The sequence below is a fragment of the Gavia stellata genome, chromosome 18 (genome assembly GCF_030936135.1).
Source record: "Gavia stellata isolate bGavSte3 chromosome 18, bGavSte3.hap2, whole genome shotgun sequence".
Classification (NCBI taxonomy): domain Eukaryota; kingdom Metazoa; phylum Chordata; class Aves; order Gaviiformes; family Gaviidae; genus Gavia; species Gavia stellata.
The window spans coordinates 19,358,576-19,379,159 of NC_082611.1; the positions used below are offsets into that span (position 1 = coordinate 19,358,576).

The 20,584-nt window shown below is 42.9% G+C and overlaps 2 protein-coding genes across 2 annotated transcripts in view; one reads left to right on the plus strand and one right to left on the minus strand.

The window, feature by feature from the left end:
- The window catches only part of IFT140 (intraflagellar transport 140), an 87,183-nt gene that overhangs the window by 14,810 nt on the left and 51,789 nt on the right, over nt 1–20,584 (minus strand). The window lies entirely within an intron of this gene.
- The window catches only part of TMEM204 (transmembrane protein 204), a 31,800-nt gene continuing 16,439 nt past the window's right edge, over nt 5,224–20,584 (plus strand). The window contains exon 1 of the mRNA XM_059826353.1: nt 5,224–6,243. Within this exon, the coding sequence (XP_059682336.1) occupies nt 5,964–6,243 (280 nt within the window). The 5' untranslated portion in view covers nt 5,224–5,963. The remainder of the gene's footprint in view (nt 6,244–20,584) is intronic.

Consider the following 20,584-nt stretch of genomic DNA (forward strand, 5'->3'; position numbering starts at 1 on the left):
AAGCAGCTCTCTTTCCAATTTGGGCCCCACTTGGTTGAACAGGACCCTAAGCATTCTGCTTTGAAAGACTACTGTATAATGCAAAGGGAAATACTAATATAAGCTATAACACCTATACTAGTAATATCTGATATATCTGTAATGCTATATTATATATAATATGTAATAATATATTGTTATGTCCCTATAACACTATATGATGTATAATAAAATATATTATTACGTCCCTAATGCATACATCTACCTGGAGCGGGTGGGTGTCCCCTTGTGCCTCAGGCACAGCCTGGGCTGTCAAAAACGGAGATAACTCCAGCGAGTGGGAGAGCCTTTGCTGGCCCCGCGGCGGGGACAAGGCACCTTCCCTTCCCTGCCACAAACGACACCGCGAAAGAAGTTCAAAGCAGATTCCCAGCAGCTCAGCCAACTGGGACCGCAGTAGACGGACCGTTCTGGTGCGAAGCATTTAGGATGAGACCTACCCTAAGGTAAAGGGTGGCTGGGCTGGCCCGGACAAACGCTGCCGGGCACTGGGCACCATCCTGCCCCAGCTTCCACCCGCTGCTCACCTGCTGCTGGGGGGGTTTCTGTGCAAGGGAAAAGGATGGGGCAAAGCAGGTGCTGCTTCCTAAGGCAAATTAACAACATAATTACTATTTTTCAAATGTTAATCCCTTGCCTGGATTTCAGTAACTTAAAGTTGTACCTTCCAACCCCTGAAAAACCGTGTTAGAATAATGTCATCTGGCTGAAATGAGCAACAGTGGGTGATTCTGACCAGAGAATTCATTTATGATCGGCTACACGTGCATGTGATTTGGTAGACCGGTCGGAGGGTAAAAGCATCATGATGTGGACCGTAACGGCTACAGAAGGCTTGGACATGGTCAACCAAGACAAATTACACGACACCTGAGGTTAGCAGGGGTGAAAAGCTGATCATTTAGAAATACGATGTAAAATTTTAAACACATCTCTAAAAACAGACACTGATCTTATCTTCAAACCACTGCAAGATAAATAGAGAGTTAAAATGTCAAAATTGGTGGCTTACTGTCTGCTCTCTTGTAACCCAGAAAAAACTCAAAACTTCATTTTTTCAAGTCCTATCTGATGTAGCTAAATTACGTTAGATGCTTTGAAAATGCATTTATCAGATTCTGGTTATCCCTGTTCAGTGGGACTAAAAGATAACAAGGAACTAAATAATACATGAAAAGTTGCAACAATTCCATGAGATTCTTGATAGCGTTAATCATATCAAATGAACGCTTCTCTGGAACTATGTCAGGCATTTTTCACGTACGACCGAAACAAGGAAAGCTGTGTAGATTATTCCTAAAAACGCTTCCCTGGCAGAAACAGAATATTCGATAAAGCAACAAAAGCTTTACAGACTAGGATCTGTAATATATTAAATGCAGAGCTTTGTCTGTTCCAAACTTAGCCTGATAAAATCAACACCCTGCTATTGTTCAGTGTGAATTACAGAATCACAGAATCACTACGGTTGGAAAAGACCTGTAAGATCATCAAGTCCAACCATCAACCCAACCCCACCATGCCCACTAAACCATGTCCTGCAGTGCCACGTCCACACGTTCCTTCAACACCTCCAGGGATGGTGACTCCACCACCTCCCTGGGCAGCCTCTTCCAGTGCTTCACCACTCTCTCAGGAAAGACATTTTTCCTAATATCCAGCCTGAACCTCCCCTGGCACAACTTGAGGCCATTTCCTCTTGTCCTGTCGCTAGTTAATTGTATCAAACAAAACTCTTGTGTCCCGAGGAACGCAGTAAGTACTGCAACCGAATATACTGCTGCACATTTATCAGCAGAGAAGTGTTCATTACAGTGATTTTTTTTTTATTTATTTTTCTTTTTTTTTTAAGATCAGAAGGATTCCTGGACTGTTTTGTACTGGAAGCACAAGATCTCTGAGTGAAGACAGAGAATGTCACTGACCGTGAACCCGTCAACAAGAACCATTTGATTAAAACTGTAACAAAAATTAATAACTGAGCCATTTGGGTATGAGCAGGCTAGGAAAATTCACCAGATTTTTGCAAAACTCATTTAATTTTGACTTGGTGTGATCTACTCATTTAGGGAATTCCCCAATTTTACATGTTTAGATAGTTATTAGTTGAATAGAACGATAAAAATCCATTTGCCTGTTAAAAAATAAGAGAAAAAAAGATTATGCCCTGCATAAACAACTGTAAAGAGAATTTATTAGGTAGTAAATGGACAAATTCAGTATGGAAGCAACTAGTTATCTGATATAATCTACATTATTGAGATTCTGAAGGTAAAATTACATTTACATAACTGATTTCTCACCCAGGGAGACCCAAAATGCTTTATAAGCTGCTATGCAAATCATATGGATGAATTTAACCTCCCACTGAGCAGAACCACTCTTTAGCATGGAACAAACAATTAGCAAACAGCTACTTCCAGACGAGAACATCCACCAGAAATTTTGCCAGGGGAAAAAAGTCATCATGCGCTTGCTGAATTTCTGCAGCCCAGAGCAATTACTACCGCCTTGCATTGCTCCTCCGATGCTGTCCATGCTGGTTGGTGTATTAGTTGGGCGGGCTGAAGACGGCAGCGCTGCTGTCCTTTCTACGCTGTAAGTCACGATCAGGGGTCCCAGAAAAAATTCCATGGTCACAAAAACTAAAAGTCCCCCACGATTGGTGATGTGGCAGTCCCCATCAACAGAGAGACCACATGGACTTAAAATCCCACAGCCTCCGAGACGACCACGTCCCCATAGCCGGAGGGGTGAAGCATCTGACCTAAGGCCAACTTTGTCACCAGTCCCAGCGCCGCCTCCTGCGTTTCATGTGGCAGTGAACTGACCCACTTGACTCATCTGCATCCGTTCCCAGCTGCAACTCGCTATGTAGCCACCCACCCATCTGTGGCCACAACAAGAGGCAATCTGGGAGAGAGAAAGAGATTTATTTTTTTCCTCTGGGAAAGCTGCCTTAAGTGCAAGCCCATTGACTTGCACAGATTTGCATATGTAACACAAAGAATTTCTCAAGTATCATATATCTCAAACCACAAACTAATGCCATGATGTTTAGATCAGCTGGTCCCTTTGACGCTCAAAGACAAGTATGACTTAGGAAGAATATGATTTATTTTTAATGCTGGCGGAATTCAAGGTGGAATATTCTCACATCAAATAATCGGTGTGGAAAGGGGAAGAGACGTGACTAAGTTTTAATGATTAGACTGATCTGTTCAGCCTTTGTAAAATACAACTACTATATTTTTTTTTTTTACATGTAACATGCAAACACAGTTTGTGCCCTGAAAATACATACTCAGACTTCAACAAATCACAAAAATCAAAGTCAGAAGGGGGCAGAAGCAGTGTGCGACTGGGTAGAAGAGATATTCCCTAAAGGTCAATCTCTCCTGGTGTTAGCTGTATATGAACATCATCTGCCTTGCTGCTGAATCACAGGCTTCAATAATAACAAATAATCCACAGGTTATAAAATATGAAAATATAGTCGCTGTTGTTAGGAAATGTCTTTGAAGAATGGCAGGCACCAGTGTATTACTTATATTGAAACTTGTAAAACCAGAGATGTATAGAAACCTGACCGATGACAGGAAAAAAAGAAACCAAAGATGCTCTACCGCTATCAGAGTATGAAGATACTCAAAGCACCTAAAGCTTAATCCATTTAAGGATTAAAAACGAACAGAGTGCACAGAGGAGGGGTGAATTCACAGCCAGATTTGCATATTCAACTCCAATAGCTGAAGCCTAATTATAGGGGCATATGAACCTCATTGAAATATTTTCCACTCCTCTCAGCAACAAGTCTTAGAAGACAAAATGTTGACTTTCAAAAAATTTCCAACCAGTTTGTCTACAAGTATTGGGCCAGTTCCGCTTTGGTGACTAAGGGCAAAGGTGGTAAGACAGAACAGCTGTAAAATTAAATCCGTTTCTAACCTGATTGCATTGATTACACTGGTGTGAACTCTTGTGCCAACATCTCAGGTGCGGTTCAGCTGCGCCTGGTACTGCAGGTACTCTGCCCCGACTTCTCGCTACTCCCTCTCCAGGCTGGTGACAAGAATGTCACACCTTCATTTCACAATATGCTATTTAATACTACCCCTTATAGAGTATTTTTTTCAGCCTAAAGAATTTTGACAGGCTCAGACTGGGGAAGGGCATAACCACAGGCAGTGAGGCCCAGAGGCAGGAGATGCCGGCAGCCGCAGCCGGGCAATGCCTATCCGGGATCGCTGCCCTCGGCCCCGGACCTGCGGCTGGACCTGCTGCGCCAGCTGATGGAAACATGAACCGGCGAAGAGCCGTTTGGAGAGCCGGTCTCTGCAAGACCCCTCTGGAAACACCCATGTTCAGGGACATGAAATGTCCTCAACAACTCTCTTTTAATCTGTTTATTACAGCTGATTTCCTTGCAGCTTTTGCAGCACCAGTGCTGCGGTCCAGGTTGCTGTACGTACGGCAGTCGATTCTGTACTGGATTGTGAACAGAAGCATTATATTAAGAGACTTGCAGAAGCTTTTCCATCCTCCGGGCACTGAAGGGAGGTGGCCCGCCTTCTCAGAGGCACTGCAGAGGTTCACAGCGAACCGGGACGTGGGGCTCAGGGCTGTGCCAGCCCTACAGTCGCAATGCAGCGATTTTTCAACTTCATTCACATCGTGACGCTTGCAACTGCCTTTACAGACACCCCCAGATTCGTGTTTATCAGGTTGAGAATCTCGAGATTTTCTATTTCTCTGCCATGCTCCCTTCTAGGGTTGCAGAGAAGAAGGGGGATATCAGCGGACCCCCTCACACATCCCGCTTCCGTCATGCTGTTTGACAGCTAACTCCAATATTGTTTTGCTTCCAGTAAAAAGCATTTCAAAACCCCTCTCCTCCATCCGTTTCTGCAGACCTGATGCTCCGCAGGCTGAGGCTGGGGATTTCTTTTTTTCCTTTTGAAGAGGATCTCGGATTTGCACGCTGGGCTCCCCTGCGATGTCCAGCCCGGTCCTCGCAGCCCTGCTTTGTGCTGCTGGGAGGGTAGGAGGAGTGAGGCGGGGAGGGGGGCTCTCCGAGGGGAGGAGGTACAACTTTAGAAGTCTCCATAGTCTTTTCCTTTCAGGAAACACATCCTGTTAATGTTTGACTGCTGTGGCAGTGGCTCTGTTTGTTGCAGTCGACTACGCCCTGAGGCTCACCAAAAACAGCCACAAAAACAGCCATTTCCTCTTCGTGGAGAGGTGGGGGGGCCTTTTCCTCACAGCAGTGGCTGTTCTCCGGTCCCTGCACTCGCAGCTCCGAGCGACACGGCAGAGCCAACTCCTCGAGATACTCCAAACTCGCAGAGCTCCTTTGGGATGACAGCATTCCCCTCCGGTTCGGCTTGGCTTTGAGAGAATGACATTTGGCACGGTTTGCGGGATATTCTAAAGTTTGCACCCGAAAAAAAGGCTTTCGGAGCGGTGCTGGTTGACTCGGAGGACCCGGCGCGCTTGGCACGCTGCTGGTGAGCATCTCTGCCTCTGCCCCGGCAGCAGCTCAGGCTCTCCTGCCTCGAGACTGGATTCTTTCTGGATTCGCCTCGTCTCACAAGGAATGGACCTCCCTATCATTCAGTTCATCACAGGACTGGCACTACTTATCAAAGTGCAAGAAGGTGGATAAGCCAAAGCTGGGAAGGACGTAAAAAAGCTTCTTTGTGTTCTTATTTTATGGAATTCTCCTACCTACCTCGCAAAATTCTCATTTCCTTGATCAGAAACACCTCGGGAGTTGACTTTGAGAATGAACGGTGATGTCCTCTAGCCATTTGTAACATCCTAGCGAAGCTGCCTCTGTTTCAAGTCCAATTTCAATGTGCTGCAGCTGATTGAGACCTCGTGTCTTCTGCAAATAGAGACTGGCAGCAAGCTGACAGTCAGATATGACCGTCCAGAAACTGGTAGCCACAGCTGTGTTGGTAGCACTGGTCTCACTGATTCTTAACAACGCAGCTGCCTTTACTCCCAACTGGGTATACCAGACCCTGGAAGACGGACGTAAGCGCAGCGTGGGGCTCTGGAAGATGTGCTGGCTGGCAGAAAAGAGCAGAGGAGGTGGAAGCACGAGTGCCAGGCATGGGCAAGGGGAGGAGCGCGAGTGTGAAGCCCTGGGCTGGGGTTCAGAGTCGGCTGGGTTCCAGGAGTCGCGCAGTACTGTCAAACGTAAGTTCAATCTCTTGTCTTCTCTGCTTACTCCAGGTCACGATTGATACGGTGTACCTGGTCCCCAGGAGATTTTTAGCCTAGCAAAGCATCCTGAAATCATTGTTAACCGTCTGATTCTAAACATCTCTTAACATTCATCCCCAAACAAATTAATTTGGGAAAATAAGAATAATTATGTCCATCAGTGATGAACTAAACTCCTCCTCCTCCCTTCCCAAAAGCAGTAATCTACATTGCACTGTCTGGTTTATATAGCGTATGGAACTTTGAAAAAATAATCTGTGAGGTGTAAGTCTAAAGCTTTGAGACATCGGCTGCTCGCTCTTCCCTCTCGGGTTCCTGCTACGAGCATATCCCTTCCTGCTCAACACATTAAACCCCAACCACAGTTGCTCTGAATACCGTATAATTAAAAAAAAAAACCCAACAAAGTAAGTATTCAGATGCCGTGCTAAGTTATTTCTCCCTGCTATTTACTTTTGTTGGAAGTGCCAGGAGCGGAAAAGACAGAAATAGTTTTGGTAAAAACACGTAAAATTGAGATAGGCCTTAATGTCTGCAACTATTCTTCTTGGAGAAAAAACACAGTTAGTATACTACTTGGGGAACATGAAAATCATTCAGCATGGTGTATTTCTCCTTGTGCAAATTCACACTCATGGGATCTGAAGAATGCATATAGCTTAAACTGAGCTAGTTAAAATGTTTGGATAAGATGAAACCCGTCAGCCAATTTAGAGAATTATAAAGCTGAATAATAAAAAAAGTGTGCCTTACTCATCCCATTCGTAACGTTAACGGTGCGACCCTGCTCTCATTAAGAAACTAGAGCAGAATTGTGCTTGGAACACCGGCAGTCACCTCGGACACCGTGGCTGTGACCACAAGTGGCCATGGGGCCAAGAGGTTTGCCGGTCGGGCAGTGAAATCAGTGCTTTAACTGAACCCTTCAAAGAATTGAATTTAACGGAACAAATGTCTCTAAACATCATGCCTCGACAGATGATAGGATCTTCCAGAGGTTTTACCAGTGCTCATTAACAGCTCTGGTGCCTCTGAAGGACGGTAGCATTAGTAACAGAAGTTATTTCAGATAGGGGGTTTTTTTTCATGGTTTGAAATGTGGAGAAAGAGCAAAATGCTCTGCTCCTCCTCAAAGTATCTTATATCTCTCTGGAGACGAAAACAAAGAAATATGAGAGGAATTTCTTTTCAAAAAATGCTTTAACGTGGACCCATTCCAGATCATGTTTTCCAACAGAATTGTGCAGTAACATTTTTTGCACGCTTGCTCATATTAAACTTGCATAAATCACAAACAGAAAGCTTCTCAACTGCTACAAAGCCCTAAACCTACCTTGCAATTCTTTTTTAATGGAAAGAACGTCTGTAATGACAAATAATTATAAAAAGGATTAGACGATTGAAAAAGTTCCTTGATATGTATCTGCAACTTCATCGCTGCCCCAGTTAATATTTATAAGCCATGCTCTAACTTGAAAAACATGCATACCATTCATGAATTTTAAAAAGTACACGTTCCCTCTTCAACAGCTAGAATGAGCTCCTGCGTATTGAATTTGGCTCCTGCGGGATTTTAAACACACAAACTTGCATTTCTTGCTGTGCGCAGGTCAGAAGATGGGTGGTGCTATAAAGTTTGGCACGGATACTTGCATAGGAGAATTGTACGGGCAGCAATTTCTTACTTCAAGTAGAAGCAAAATGTGATAGAAAATTTTAAAATTTCAGGGTTATAATTAATTATAGCATGATCAAGTCCCCAGAAGAATTCTCTAACACACGCTCTTAAAAATTCTAATTTAAAGGAGGAATTTGAAGCCCAATGACTCAATTTGTACAGGAATAAAGCACCCATTCACTATTTAAGCAGGGAGCAAATAGCAAGCAAAAGGCCAGTTCTGAATCTTCATAAAGCATTTAAAAGAAAATCTCACCTCTGCAGCTTTGCCATGACAAACTAAGGAGGAAACAAACCTGTTGCGCGTATTTTGAAGACAAATACGTTTCCATGGATTGCACACATAGTCAATATGAGCCGGATTCTGCATCCATGTTTTTGTCATTTAAAAGACTTTCTCCAATAAGAAATCACCCGTCCAGCCTCATCTGTCGGTTGTAGATAAATCACAAACATGTATGTGTGTGTATGTATATACACACATACAAAAAAATAACTTTCTGAACAAAGACATTCCTTCCTCAATGGTACGAGTTAACCTGGAGTATTTTGGATGCCATTTGTAGAACAATAAATAGAAAATATGTTCTTCCACTAGCAATGCAAAAAAGGCCACAATCTTGCTCATATTAAAAAAATTATTTATATGTACCCACATACATATTTGGGAGGGCAAGTTATTTATCTCACAGAAAAATTGTAAAACCTTTGAGAATTTTCTTTTCCATATACTGATGACTCCTCTACAAGTAGAGTGTAAATAACAGCCAACAAAACGCCCTACTATAAGCAGGCTCACTCCCTGGCAGAGAAGCACCTTCTTAAAAGCTGTTTTTCACTGACTCTCACTGCCTGCTCTTTCTCCCATTGATATCATTGGCAAAGCTCCTTTTCAGGGGACACAAGAAAGCTGGGGTGGGTTTTTTTTCCCCTCATCATGCACACAGCTCAAGCAAAATGATTTGCAAGAAAAATTATGGAAGTAGCTCATTGGGTCAGGACTTGCATGCGGTTAAACTAAAAATAAACTACAGCAAATGGAAACAAATAATAATTGAAGTTTTGCATATTTGGGGTAAAAGTCATAGTAAATGATCTGTCAAAAGATCGCGCAGGGAATGAGCAGAAAAAGTCAGTGTGATGGAGCAGGTCTGCCAAAAGCCTCTCTGGAAACGCAAAGCCAAATTCCCTACCAAATACCTCTCTGATCCCGTTCCCCACTAACAGGAGATCTGTGTGAATTATGTCACCGTAACACCAACCACTGGAGCCAGAGGAAAACTAAGGTGGTTTGCAGTGAAATCCTATGATGTAAACACAGCATCAAGGATATTAAAGTGTCGGTAACGGACTGCTGCTATAAATACCAAGTGATATAAAAGACACGGGAAGATTACAGATGCTGCAGCAAAGAGACACTGTAAGAAAAAAAGATTAGAAATGGGAAAAAAAAGAAATCCGAGGACAGGAGTAAGTTTTATTAAAAATATTATACAGAAATGAAGCATCTAAGTGTGAACTGTTTCAGCAAGGCACAACACAAGAAACGTGGATGACTTTGGTCCTAGGGGAAAGCACTTCAGCTCTGTTCTTCAAGCTCACGCCTCAGTGCTCCTGGAAGGGGGACATCTCAGGCCCTTCCATCTGTCTTTACCCACTTCTTTCCTTCTCGCTGTGCAGTCCTGCACCCTTCTTTCAACCACCTGTGATGCTAAAAAGCTTCCGTGAGACAGTCCAAATGACTAACAGCAAGAAAATACCCAGGTTTGGAGTGGAAGGTTTGCAGGGGGGAAGGATGGGGACTTTTGCGTGGTTTGCAGGTTGGACTTGATGATCTTACAGGTCTTTTCCAACCGTAGTGATTCTGTGATTCTGTGATTTTTCTGTTGGGTTAAGCGGTGGTATCAGGAGCCCAACAGCTTCTAGCACCAGCTGAGTGATGCAAGCGTGATGACGGGTGAGATAGTGCCCTTTTAGAGGCAACAAATTCTCACATCTGAAATCTTTGCTTCCGCTGAGAATCAAGGGCCGTTATGAGGACACCAATCGAAGTTTTCTTAACGTGGACAAACCACTAGACGGTACAAACTTAAAGGCTTCACCAAGAACTCAGATGGCACATCCCCTCTTCAGAATACTTCGAGGAAACGTAGCCAGGTAGCCTAACTCTCCTGTCATCTGAGTGAGGGCAAAGAAATTTGCCAAAGGTTATGGAGATGCAGTTTGAGAGCTGTTGCAAAATTTTGGAAGGTTATGCTCTTGTCTGCATCTCTTAACCCTTCAAAACAAGACCACATGTAGTAGAAGCACACACTCAGTGAGATCTTGGGTAGGACAGTGGGTCTTGGGTACTCCATACTCACTACTCAGCTTTGTGCCTACTTAATGCAGGAGCAGACACAGGATACCGAGCGATGCAGCATCACGCGGGGACACACAAGCTACCTCGCGTAGCGAGAATATGTAGCTACGCCCCCAGCGATGCCCTCTCAGAGCAAACCAGACCTACCCAAAGACACCGATGCCTACGTCCCGGCCCAGCACCAGGCCCATAATACTGCGTTGCACTGTGTGAACACACCAGGTTACTTGGAATCAGCTTAGATATTTTTAACCACGCTGCGCGGTACAAATATGCCCTTAAGCCCTGCTGTGCTACAAGGCTATCTCTGGGCGGACAGATGGAGCTGATTTATTCATTAGTCGAGGTCACAGTCTGTCCCTTTTTGTCTAGAGAACATTACGAACAATGTCGAAACGCAGGAATAGGGAGGGGTTTAAAAAGATATAAAACCTCGCTCGGATCTTCGGGGCTCCAGAAGACATAACAAAAATCCCAACAGTTGGATCGTGTATCGACTACAGATGCCCAGGGCAAGATAGCTCTGGTTATTTGTCATTCTTAAAAGGAAGTACCACCGGTGCCAGGGAGAGGGACAGTATCGTGAGCGACTACGTGACTGCCGTAGGGACCAAATGTAAGAACCTGTCCAGCCTAAATGTATGATTTATGCAAAAACATGAACTACGATGGCTAAGGCAGGATGCTGCTCGGTGCGGGAACAAGGAGATGCCATTTGCTTGCAGAGGCAACAGTTCGCTTGAGCGCCCGCCACCGCCGTATTTACACAAAGTTCCAACGTCCACAAACTCCTCTGAAATTTGGCTGGATGGAAGCCAGGCTGAGTCAAGCCACTGAGCATGTTGTAGACATGCTTTTTCAATATACAGAGATAAAGAAGGGAGGCCCACTGCATTTGGAGAAGACAGGAACCACCATCAGATTAAAAAAAGCCCAAAACCTTATTATATACACGGTTGCCTGGTAAACTGCTGAGGCTGGTACGCAGAGATGGAGGCAGTGCAGACAGCTGGCAGCTCGGGGCTTGTGATTTCCCCTCCTAACATCTGCAATATGATTATTATTTAAATAAGTGAAATGACTAATTTAATGGTAGAGGCCAATATGCAATCTTTCTGGAGGTACATTGTAAGGGATCTGGCTCTTCAAATTAGTGCGAATGCTCATTTTAATGTGGATTTTACTATGCTGTGTACTTACTTGGGAGAAGTTCAGAACTTTTCGGGATTTAGGATAGGAAAATGAATGGAATACGTGTTTCAATACAGTACCTTCGCATGCGTTGCACATAAATATTATCAGAGAAAGCAATGCTTGATTACTCTCACTATCGAGATTTTGAATTCAATTAAAGCGTTAAGAGTGAAAATGGCTATGCAGCTTTTCAAAATTTCAGATTAAATGCATTTATTACAGCCACCAATACCCTACTGATGTCTATAAACAGGCAAACCAGAACACGTAGACAACTAACATCTCAACAGGAACTACGTAACAGCCTTGTCTGTTAAAATTGATCACTGTGTAGGAGCGTTCTCAATGTTGAGTTTGAAAGCTCCCCGTCATTTAACCATAAGCACTTGCTGACATTGAAAATAGTTGATGTAGCTATGCCTTCACTCCAAAAGTAACTGAAGCTGTTAAAAAAAACCCCAACCAACCACACTCTTCTCTCCCCAAACAAGATCTGTATGCCTTTCAAACTAAATAGTCAGATACGAAGTTTCATGCTCAGATAAGCTTAATCATAAAGTTCCAAAATACCTAAAGGGATGGAGGATTTCACCAGTTTGCCACATCAGAACATTCTTTTAGTTGTGCCAAAATAGATTGGTTTCTCCCCCGCCCCCTCTCTTTTTTTTAATTATTAAGTGAAAAAGCATAAATTGCATACTTCCGAAAGGTACCCAGGAGACGAAACCAAGCAAAATACATGACTGTTCTCATTTTTAAGATATCCATCTGGCAACAGAACATATTGAGGACTCCTTGTAGCTGAAAGCTATATGGCTGCTTACGGAGATTTAAAAAGAAAAGAGAGAGGGAGAGACTTTCCTTTTCAGGATAAAGTCCTGTCCTTACAAGAAGACATGCAAACAACATCCTCATATGGAAAGGGCACAAACCGATGAAGAAAAAACTAGATTCAGATCTGTTTGACTTTTAAGAAATTAATGTATATTCACACCAGCAAAATATATCTGTATCAAAGAGGCAGTGCTTTAATTAAATCTTCCCACGGGCTCAGTTACAGAGTCATGCAAAGGTGCAGTTAGATGCTGCCAGCGTTTGTTTTAGTTTGCTTCACAAATACCATTAAAGTGTTTCAATATATTTCCTAATTCATACTCCAAAAAACAGCTCAAGGGGTTAACGACATAAATACCACAAATTTAAATCAACATAAGAAATGAAATGTCCAAAGACTTCACAAATAGAGCACGAGTTTGGGAGGCATAGCATGATGCTGACTGTCAATAAATCATTACAGTGATTCTATTTCTTGTCCTTATTATCTCTTAACTATTTTAACAGTAAGTGCTGAACCTCCTATGTCTGTGTTGTAAAATGAAGTGTAGTTTTACTTTGCATTTTCATAGTGCTCTTGATGTTCAAAGCACAGCTCCAGCTGATTTCCATGTCAGCTGCGGAGACCGTTCCTGCACGTCTGATCTTTGCTGACGATGCTGACATCCAAAACAAGAGAAACACGATTAGTTGCCCAGTTTGGCTAAAGTAGATTTTTTTAGAATCTGAGAAGCCTTAAGGCTTAAGGTTTTTAGAACCCTTAGAAGAAGGGTTTCTTCTAAAATTAGTTATTAATACAGAATTCAGTTCTCCAAGTTGGAACTCAACTTCATTAACAGCAAGACCATAACTAAGAATGAGCAAGACAAAAATCAAATAGAGAGCCGGTCTGAACAGCACCACTTCAGCTTTTTTGCAAAGCACTATTATTTCATGCATTGAATGAATCAGAGCTCCCCTGAAAAAGCAGTATAAGCCTATTTAGGTAAAGGTGTACTGTTCTGGCTTTTCCCAATGTTTGGATGCTTGGCTTTGCATTTCTGAAGTCCCTATAATGTCATTTTTAAAAATGACTCCAAAAGGCTGAAAAAGTAGAACTGTGCTATACAAAACCATGCACTAAGCCCAACCTGAATCATGAGCAGCTTCAAACCTTTAGGTTAATGCACAGGCATAACTGCTACTTATTTTCCAAATGGCTTAGTAACTGGGGCAGGAATGAGAAGTGGAGCTCACCAGAGCCGCGTGGCGAGGGCTCAGAGCTTGGACGGAACGAACTCTTTCCGCTCTGCTCTTGAGCGTCTGGTACCACAGTGGCTGGACGAACACACGCCAAGACGGCAGTCAATACCGTGGCATATCCACGGCGCTGTGATAACAGAGCCGCGACGTGATGAAGATGCCTAGCGCTGCTGGGCTTTCAGAGGATTTAGTTGCCAACTATGGTGCTGTTAACGCAGTGTATACTAAGACTTACCAGCCTACGTACTGGAGTGAATATTAACAGAACAGCAGGAGATGCAGCCCTTACCTCAGGATAACACCTCAGCAAAATGCCAAGTTCCAGAGGAAAACCATATACTCAGTTAGAATCTCTTGATTATATTAGAGGAAATCTAACTACTGACCTAGTTAGATTAAATTTTAACAGCAGACTATGATCTCAGCCTGCAGACACCCAGCCCAAGATGATGAAGTCTAGCAAAGTCACAAGCAACCTAAAGCAGGTTCTTACAAAAATAAGTGAAGCAACTTAAGCAGAAGCAGCATTACCAGTTCTATCCATAATTATTTAGAAATCTCTGTTTCAGAAACGCAACCATTTATCCTCCTTCCCTGAATAAAGTCACGTATGAACATCAAGCATTTATGAAGACAATCAGGTACATCTCAGAATGTATACTCAATAATTCACTGAATAAGTAATCAATAAATAAACCCAAGAACCATAAAAAGGAAAGAGCACCGATAGAATACTTTTTTATAAAATTCCTTTCATCACAAACATAGCAACTGTTGAATTCCTCCTATAAAGTCTGCCTTTTTATATTGACCGTGAAAAAAGGTTACAACTGAGTCCCGTTTAAAAAGCAAGTCAATGATGAAAAGCTATTACACTCAGAACTCTAGTTGGTTGGAATAATTTTTAAAATCGATGCCTAAAAGGGCAACTTTTGGTTAAAAGAAAACTGAAGTTAAACACAACTAAAGGAGTTACTTAACACCAAAAAATCAATAGAAACAAGGAAGCAAAATTCCTCGGGAGATTTAAAGTATGGATAAACTGACAGATGTACCCAACTTAGCAGCAGCCTAAGGTGGTACTATCCTTTAGCAAAGCATAACAAATTCCTACCCATCTAGTCACAAAGTTTAAATAGCATTTTTTAGATGTAACATGTTTTGTGTCCCACAGCAGGGATACGGCACAGCACGCTCGCAGTCAGCTCCTGCAGCTTAGATGACAGGCAGGAAATTGTGAAGCCGCGGTGAGCCGTTCCGAGTCAGTACTGTTCCTATGCAGTGAGCAAATACGCAGTCGCTAGCCTCTTCCCAAGGCTGGAAAATTATTAAGTTACAGAAGCTGCACTGAAGTTTGCACTAAAATTTTGGTTCACTGAAAGTGGTATTTCTCAGAGGAAGTTTTAGACACATACTAAAATATCTTGGGCCATTTAGTTTCCTTCATACACACTCTGTGCTTTAATCAGTCAAAAGCTTGAATTCCCACCTATGATTGTTTTTTCCCTATATGCAGACAGAAAAGGGGAAGAAAACCTCACATTTGAAGCAATTAGCATAATCTAATTTTTCAGTGAGATCATCCTTCCTCATTATCCTAAAACACTGCAAATTACTCTCCAATATGACTAACCTACTTCTGCAAAACACAAATATTCCTGGGGCAATCATGGAACATAACGAAACAAAATTGCTGCTTGCAAATAACAAAATCTAATCAACATTTCTAATCCAGATGGATACATCTGGTCTAGGAAGTGAGCAAGACAACAAGGAATTTGAATTGGTCTCATCCCTGGAGTTTGGGGTTTGACCCTTGACTGATCACTGTGGTTTAAACAAAGCAGAATTCATTAGCCAGTACCCCCAGCTGTACAAGAGACCCAGCTGGATACTCTATCCATGAATTAACTACTCCTCCGAGTAAACTGGGATCAAGATTTCCTTTCCAGAAGGAAAAAGTCAGAGAGACTAGCATTTTATATTGATGAGCAATGGCTGCTTAGAGCAGTTTTGGAGCCATTCAGCGTCTACCCCTTTCCAGCTCTTGACAACCAAGTTGCATCTTAAGGGAGGTGAAGGGAAGGTACGTATAAAGCAGAGATATCCTCTGGATTGCCCTCCCTCCTTCACCTACGTCAGACACACACCTTCTGCAGTGTCCAGGTCTGTTTTGCTGGAGGCATCCACCTCTAGCTATAGGAAACTCCTTGCACAGTTAAACTTCAGGAGACAGGTGACAGAGAGGTGGGTGTTTGTCCCTTCTCCCAAGTGACAAGTGACAGGACAAGAGGAAATGGCCTCAAGTTGCACCAGGGGAGGTTCAGGCTGGATATTAGGAAAAATGTCTTTCCTGAGAGAGCGGTGAAGCATTGGAAGAGGCTGCCCAGGGAGGTGGTGGAGTCACCATCACTGGAGGTGTTGAAGGAACGTGTGGACGTGGCACTGCAGGACATGGTTTAGTGGGCATGGTGGGGTTGGGGTGATGGTTGGACTTGATGATCGTACTGGTCTTTTCCAACCGTAGTGATTCTGTGATTAACAATAATGAGTTCAAAACAAAAAAAGTGGGACATCCAAAATACAAAATACCTATGTCATGACAGTCTTGGACAAGAGAGTCTAGAAGCTAATGGTTAACGCAAATGCCATCAGTAATTGTGCAGACATTATAATCATTATGAACCTCTTGTTTTACAAATTGTGGCTACCCTAAATCATTCCGCAAAAGTTGATGAAGTCTGCAGTGGCCACAGAAAGTTATCATGGCTACTGTAAATGAAGCAGAAATGTTTGGAATGGTTGACTAGATGATCCTGAATTCATACTAATTATAAAGTCTAGGGAAAACACATCAGAATGGACTGAAGTTGGCTACTGAGGAATTTCTGGTTTACATATAATTTAAAATAGCAACAGGCAGAGTAAAATAGCACAAAGGTAAACACTAAATTTCACAGCTCTTACAAAAACTATATTGCAGCCAATTTTATAAGAGATGAGAAATATTTATTCCTGGACTGAGCAGTCATTGAAGCAGGAAAAGAGCTTTGTGGCCTGGCCTTCCTCAATGTGATTTACACCTTCAGCGTCTTTGGGTACAGGCTCTGCAGAAATGCTTTGAAATTGCACACTCAGTTCCCTTTCTTGATCAGTGTCGTCCGTTGGTTGCCTCAATAAAAGGAGGCCAGAGCTGCTTTCCACAGCTACCACCGTTTGGGGTGGTAGCTTTCATGTTGCAGAAGCTCAGCTTAGGGTTGTGTATGTATAGAATAGAATTACCATGTGCTGAGCCGACAACATGCAAAGTTACAACGGCTGCGAGTAAGAAAGCAGCCATCTGCAGAGTGGTACTTTCAGGCTGAATACAATTAACAAGCTCCGCTGCAAGAATGGAGTTGATAAGAGTTATACATAATTAAGTTTGATTTTTTCCCCTCTGAGGAAGGGGAATCATTACAATTCTAGAACAAACCCAAAAGATGACAGATCATACATTAAACCTGTTGGAATAAAACAACAATATCCTAACATGAAATATGGAAGGGTGCTCAATTCTTGTAATACCTTATTCCATAAAAATAACTGCGTTCGCATTTAATGAAATCATACCAGCTGCTTCCTCCTTATTCTACCTATCATCATCCTGTTGCAGTTCCAACCTGGACGATGTGCGACCTTCTTTTTGGTTAAAAGAAGCAGCTACGCAAAGCCACAGTTGCATTTCTACATCTCCCCGAACAGCTCAGTGTATGAGGCAAATAAGCACCCCTAGGTCTGCAGTTCTTACAAACAGCAGTGAAGATCTTCAATGTTGCACATCTGACGCTACTGCACTCTCCAGTTGCAAGAGAGGACAGTGATCGTTCATAGAACCATGATTTAAAGACTAAATTATTACGAATTCTGTTGGAATTCAATTGAGTCACAGTCATAAACTTACTATTTTTAGTATGCTAGGTATAAAATCATCTAGAGCAAAGCCAAAATAATTTATAATACAGTTGTTAAAAAGAAGTCATGAATAACAGTGAAGGCAAAAAATTGGTGTTTGTTTCTATGTCACGGGGTAGTATGAATTTCTGGGATAAGCTTCAGACATTCAGAGGGTATATAACAACAGAGGCTTTTTGATTTTTTTAAAGCTCATGCATACTATATAAAGACAAGGCAACAGAATTCATTATGGCTGTAAACCAACTATTTTTTTAATTTGACACTACAAGATAGCTCTGTCAACAAATTAAAGTACTTTAATAACAATGGCTGCAAGCCTGCTCTTTACTTAGTACATTTCTCCTTTGAAAGTCATTACTATCTCTTCAGCAAGCATTGGTCCTCAAAGTATTACAGAAGTCCTTTTAAGTGGGAAAACAGAACAACACTCCAAATACTCAAAGTTTTACTGATATTTACAAAGCTCAAGACATCCGAGTATGCTTCTGTTATCAGCCAACATGCTTCATGACCTGTAAGCGTTCAACGTGGTAAGAGATCTAAATGCTCCCAATGCTAGAAAGGGCAACTTTGAAAATTAAACACAAAATCTCTGAGCAAACTATTTTTTTGAGTGAAATAATTTTCCTTTCTGGTCAGAAAGGAACTCACTAGGAAAACCCAAAAATACTATGTTATCTTCTTAACGTTTTATTCAATGGGAAAAAGTTTAATGGACTATACTTCTTAACTAACTCTTTCAGATACAATACCATATTTTATTAAGTTTTAATTAAATCATGAGTTGTTACTCAGAAGCTAAAGATGACCTATGAGGGGAAAGTAAAAGGTAAACTCATTTTTACGACTCACAAAAGTAGACCAGACTCAATGATTACCATGATGAAGTTTACTCTTGCTTGTTTATATCAAGTTTTGTTTTCTGCACTTCCTAGGAGTCTCCTTGGAAGATCAGGAATCAAATTCTGGTGGTCAGTACACCCATTAAACATACAACCACTTAAGTCACTTTTGAAAATCTGGTGAATATTCATGTCCAGAGTCTTTCTAATATATGCCAACTTAAACACTGAGCTGTTTCTATTTCAGAACAGCAACAACATACTAGCAAGAGATGTTGGACTGGCACAATGATATTTACAAATCCCACCTTTTGCTAGAGAGGAAGGAAAAGGATGAAAACAGGACATCCACCAGGTTAACAGGAAAAGTAGGAAAAAAGCCTGACTAAAAGTACCCAACTTTGCAATGAATATATTCCATTCAGTAGCCAGCTGGGAGACACATTTTAATCAGGTTTCTAGCCAAGACTCCCGATATCTATGTCTGTAATAATTTCTGCATTTTTCTTTATATTTAATATAGAATCATAGAATATCTTGAGTTGGAAGGGACCCATAAGGATCACCAAGCCCAACTCCCTGCTCCGTGCAGGACTACGTGAAAATAAACCATATGACTAAGAGCGTCCCTTAGATGCTCCTTGAGCTCTGACAGGCTTGGTGGCATGACCACTTCCCTGGGGAGCCTGTTCCAGGGACCAACCACCCTCTCAGTGAAGAACCTTTTCCTAACGTCCAGTCTGAACGTCCCCTGATGCAGCTTCATTCCATTTTCTCGTGTCCTGTCGCTGGTCACCAGAGAGAGGAGATCAGCGCCTCCCCCTCCGCTGCCCCCCTTGAGGAAGGTGTAGACTGTGATGAGGTCACCCCTCAGTGATGAGGTCACCCCTCAGCCTTCTCTTCTCCAAGCTGAACAAGCCAAGTGACCTCATCCGCTCCTCGTAAGTCTCGCCCTTGAGACCTTTCGCCGTCTTGGTTGCCCTCCCCTGAGCACAATCTCACAGTTTGATGTCCTCCTGGTATTGAGGCGCCCAAAACTGCACCCAGTACTCGAGGTGGGGCTGCACCAGTGCAGTGCAGAGTGGGACAATCACCTCCCTTGACCGGCTAGCTATGCTGTGCTTGATGCACCCAAGACACGGGTGGCCCTTTTGGCTGCCAGGACATACTGTTGACTCCTATTCAACTTCCCATCAACCCAAACACCCAGAGCTCTTTCCGTGGGGCTGCTCTGCAGACCCTCGTCCCCCGATTTGTACGTATACCCAGGATTACCCCATCCCAGTTGCAGAATTTGGCACTTGCTCCTGTTAAATTTCACACGCCTGGTGACTGCCCAGCTCTCTAGCCTATCCAGATCTCTCTGTAAGGCCTCTCTACCCTCGAGGGAGTCCACAGCTCCTCCTACTTTAGTATCGTCGGCGAACTTACCTAAAGTACATTCGATTCCTGCGTCCAGATCATTTATAAAAACATCAAAGAACGCTGGCCCTAAAACTGAGTCCTGGGGAACCCCACTGGTGACTGGTCACCAGCCTGACGTAACCTCATTCACTGTAACTCTTTGAGCCCGACCCGTCAGCCAATTGCTCACCCAACGCATTATGGACTTGTCTAGCTGTGTGCTGGCACTTTATCCAGAAGGATACTGCGAGGGACAGTATCAAAAGCTTTGCTAAAGTCCAAACTCACCACATCTGCTGGCTTCCCTTGGTCAGCTTGATGGGTCACCTTGTCACAAATGGAAATTAAGTTGGTTAAGCAGGACTTTCCCCTCGTTAACCCGTGCTGGCTGTGACCAATGACTGCGTTGTCTCTCAAGGGTTTTTCAGTAACTCCCAGAATAACCTTCTCCATAATTTTACCAGGCACTAAGTGAGACTGACAGGCCTGTAATTACCAGGGTCTTCCTTCTAACCCTTCTTAAAAATTGGGACAATGTTTGCCAGCTTCCAGTAGACTGGGACCTCTCCAGACTCCCAAGACTATTGAAAAATAATGGAGAGAGATCCCGCGATGACATCGGCCAGCTCTTTCGGTACCCTGGGATGAATCCCATCGGGCCCCATAGGTTTATGCACATCCACTGGAGCAGCAAGTCTCGAACAAGTTCAGGGTCAGCTGGGAGTTTATCATCCCCCCAGTCACGGTCTTCCAACACAGGGCTCAGGGGGTCCCAGGGCCCATCGTCGGTGTTAAAGGCAG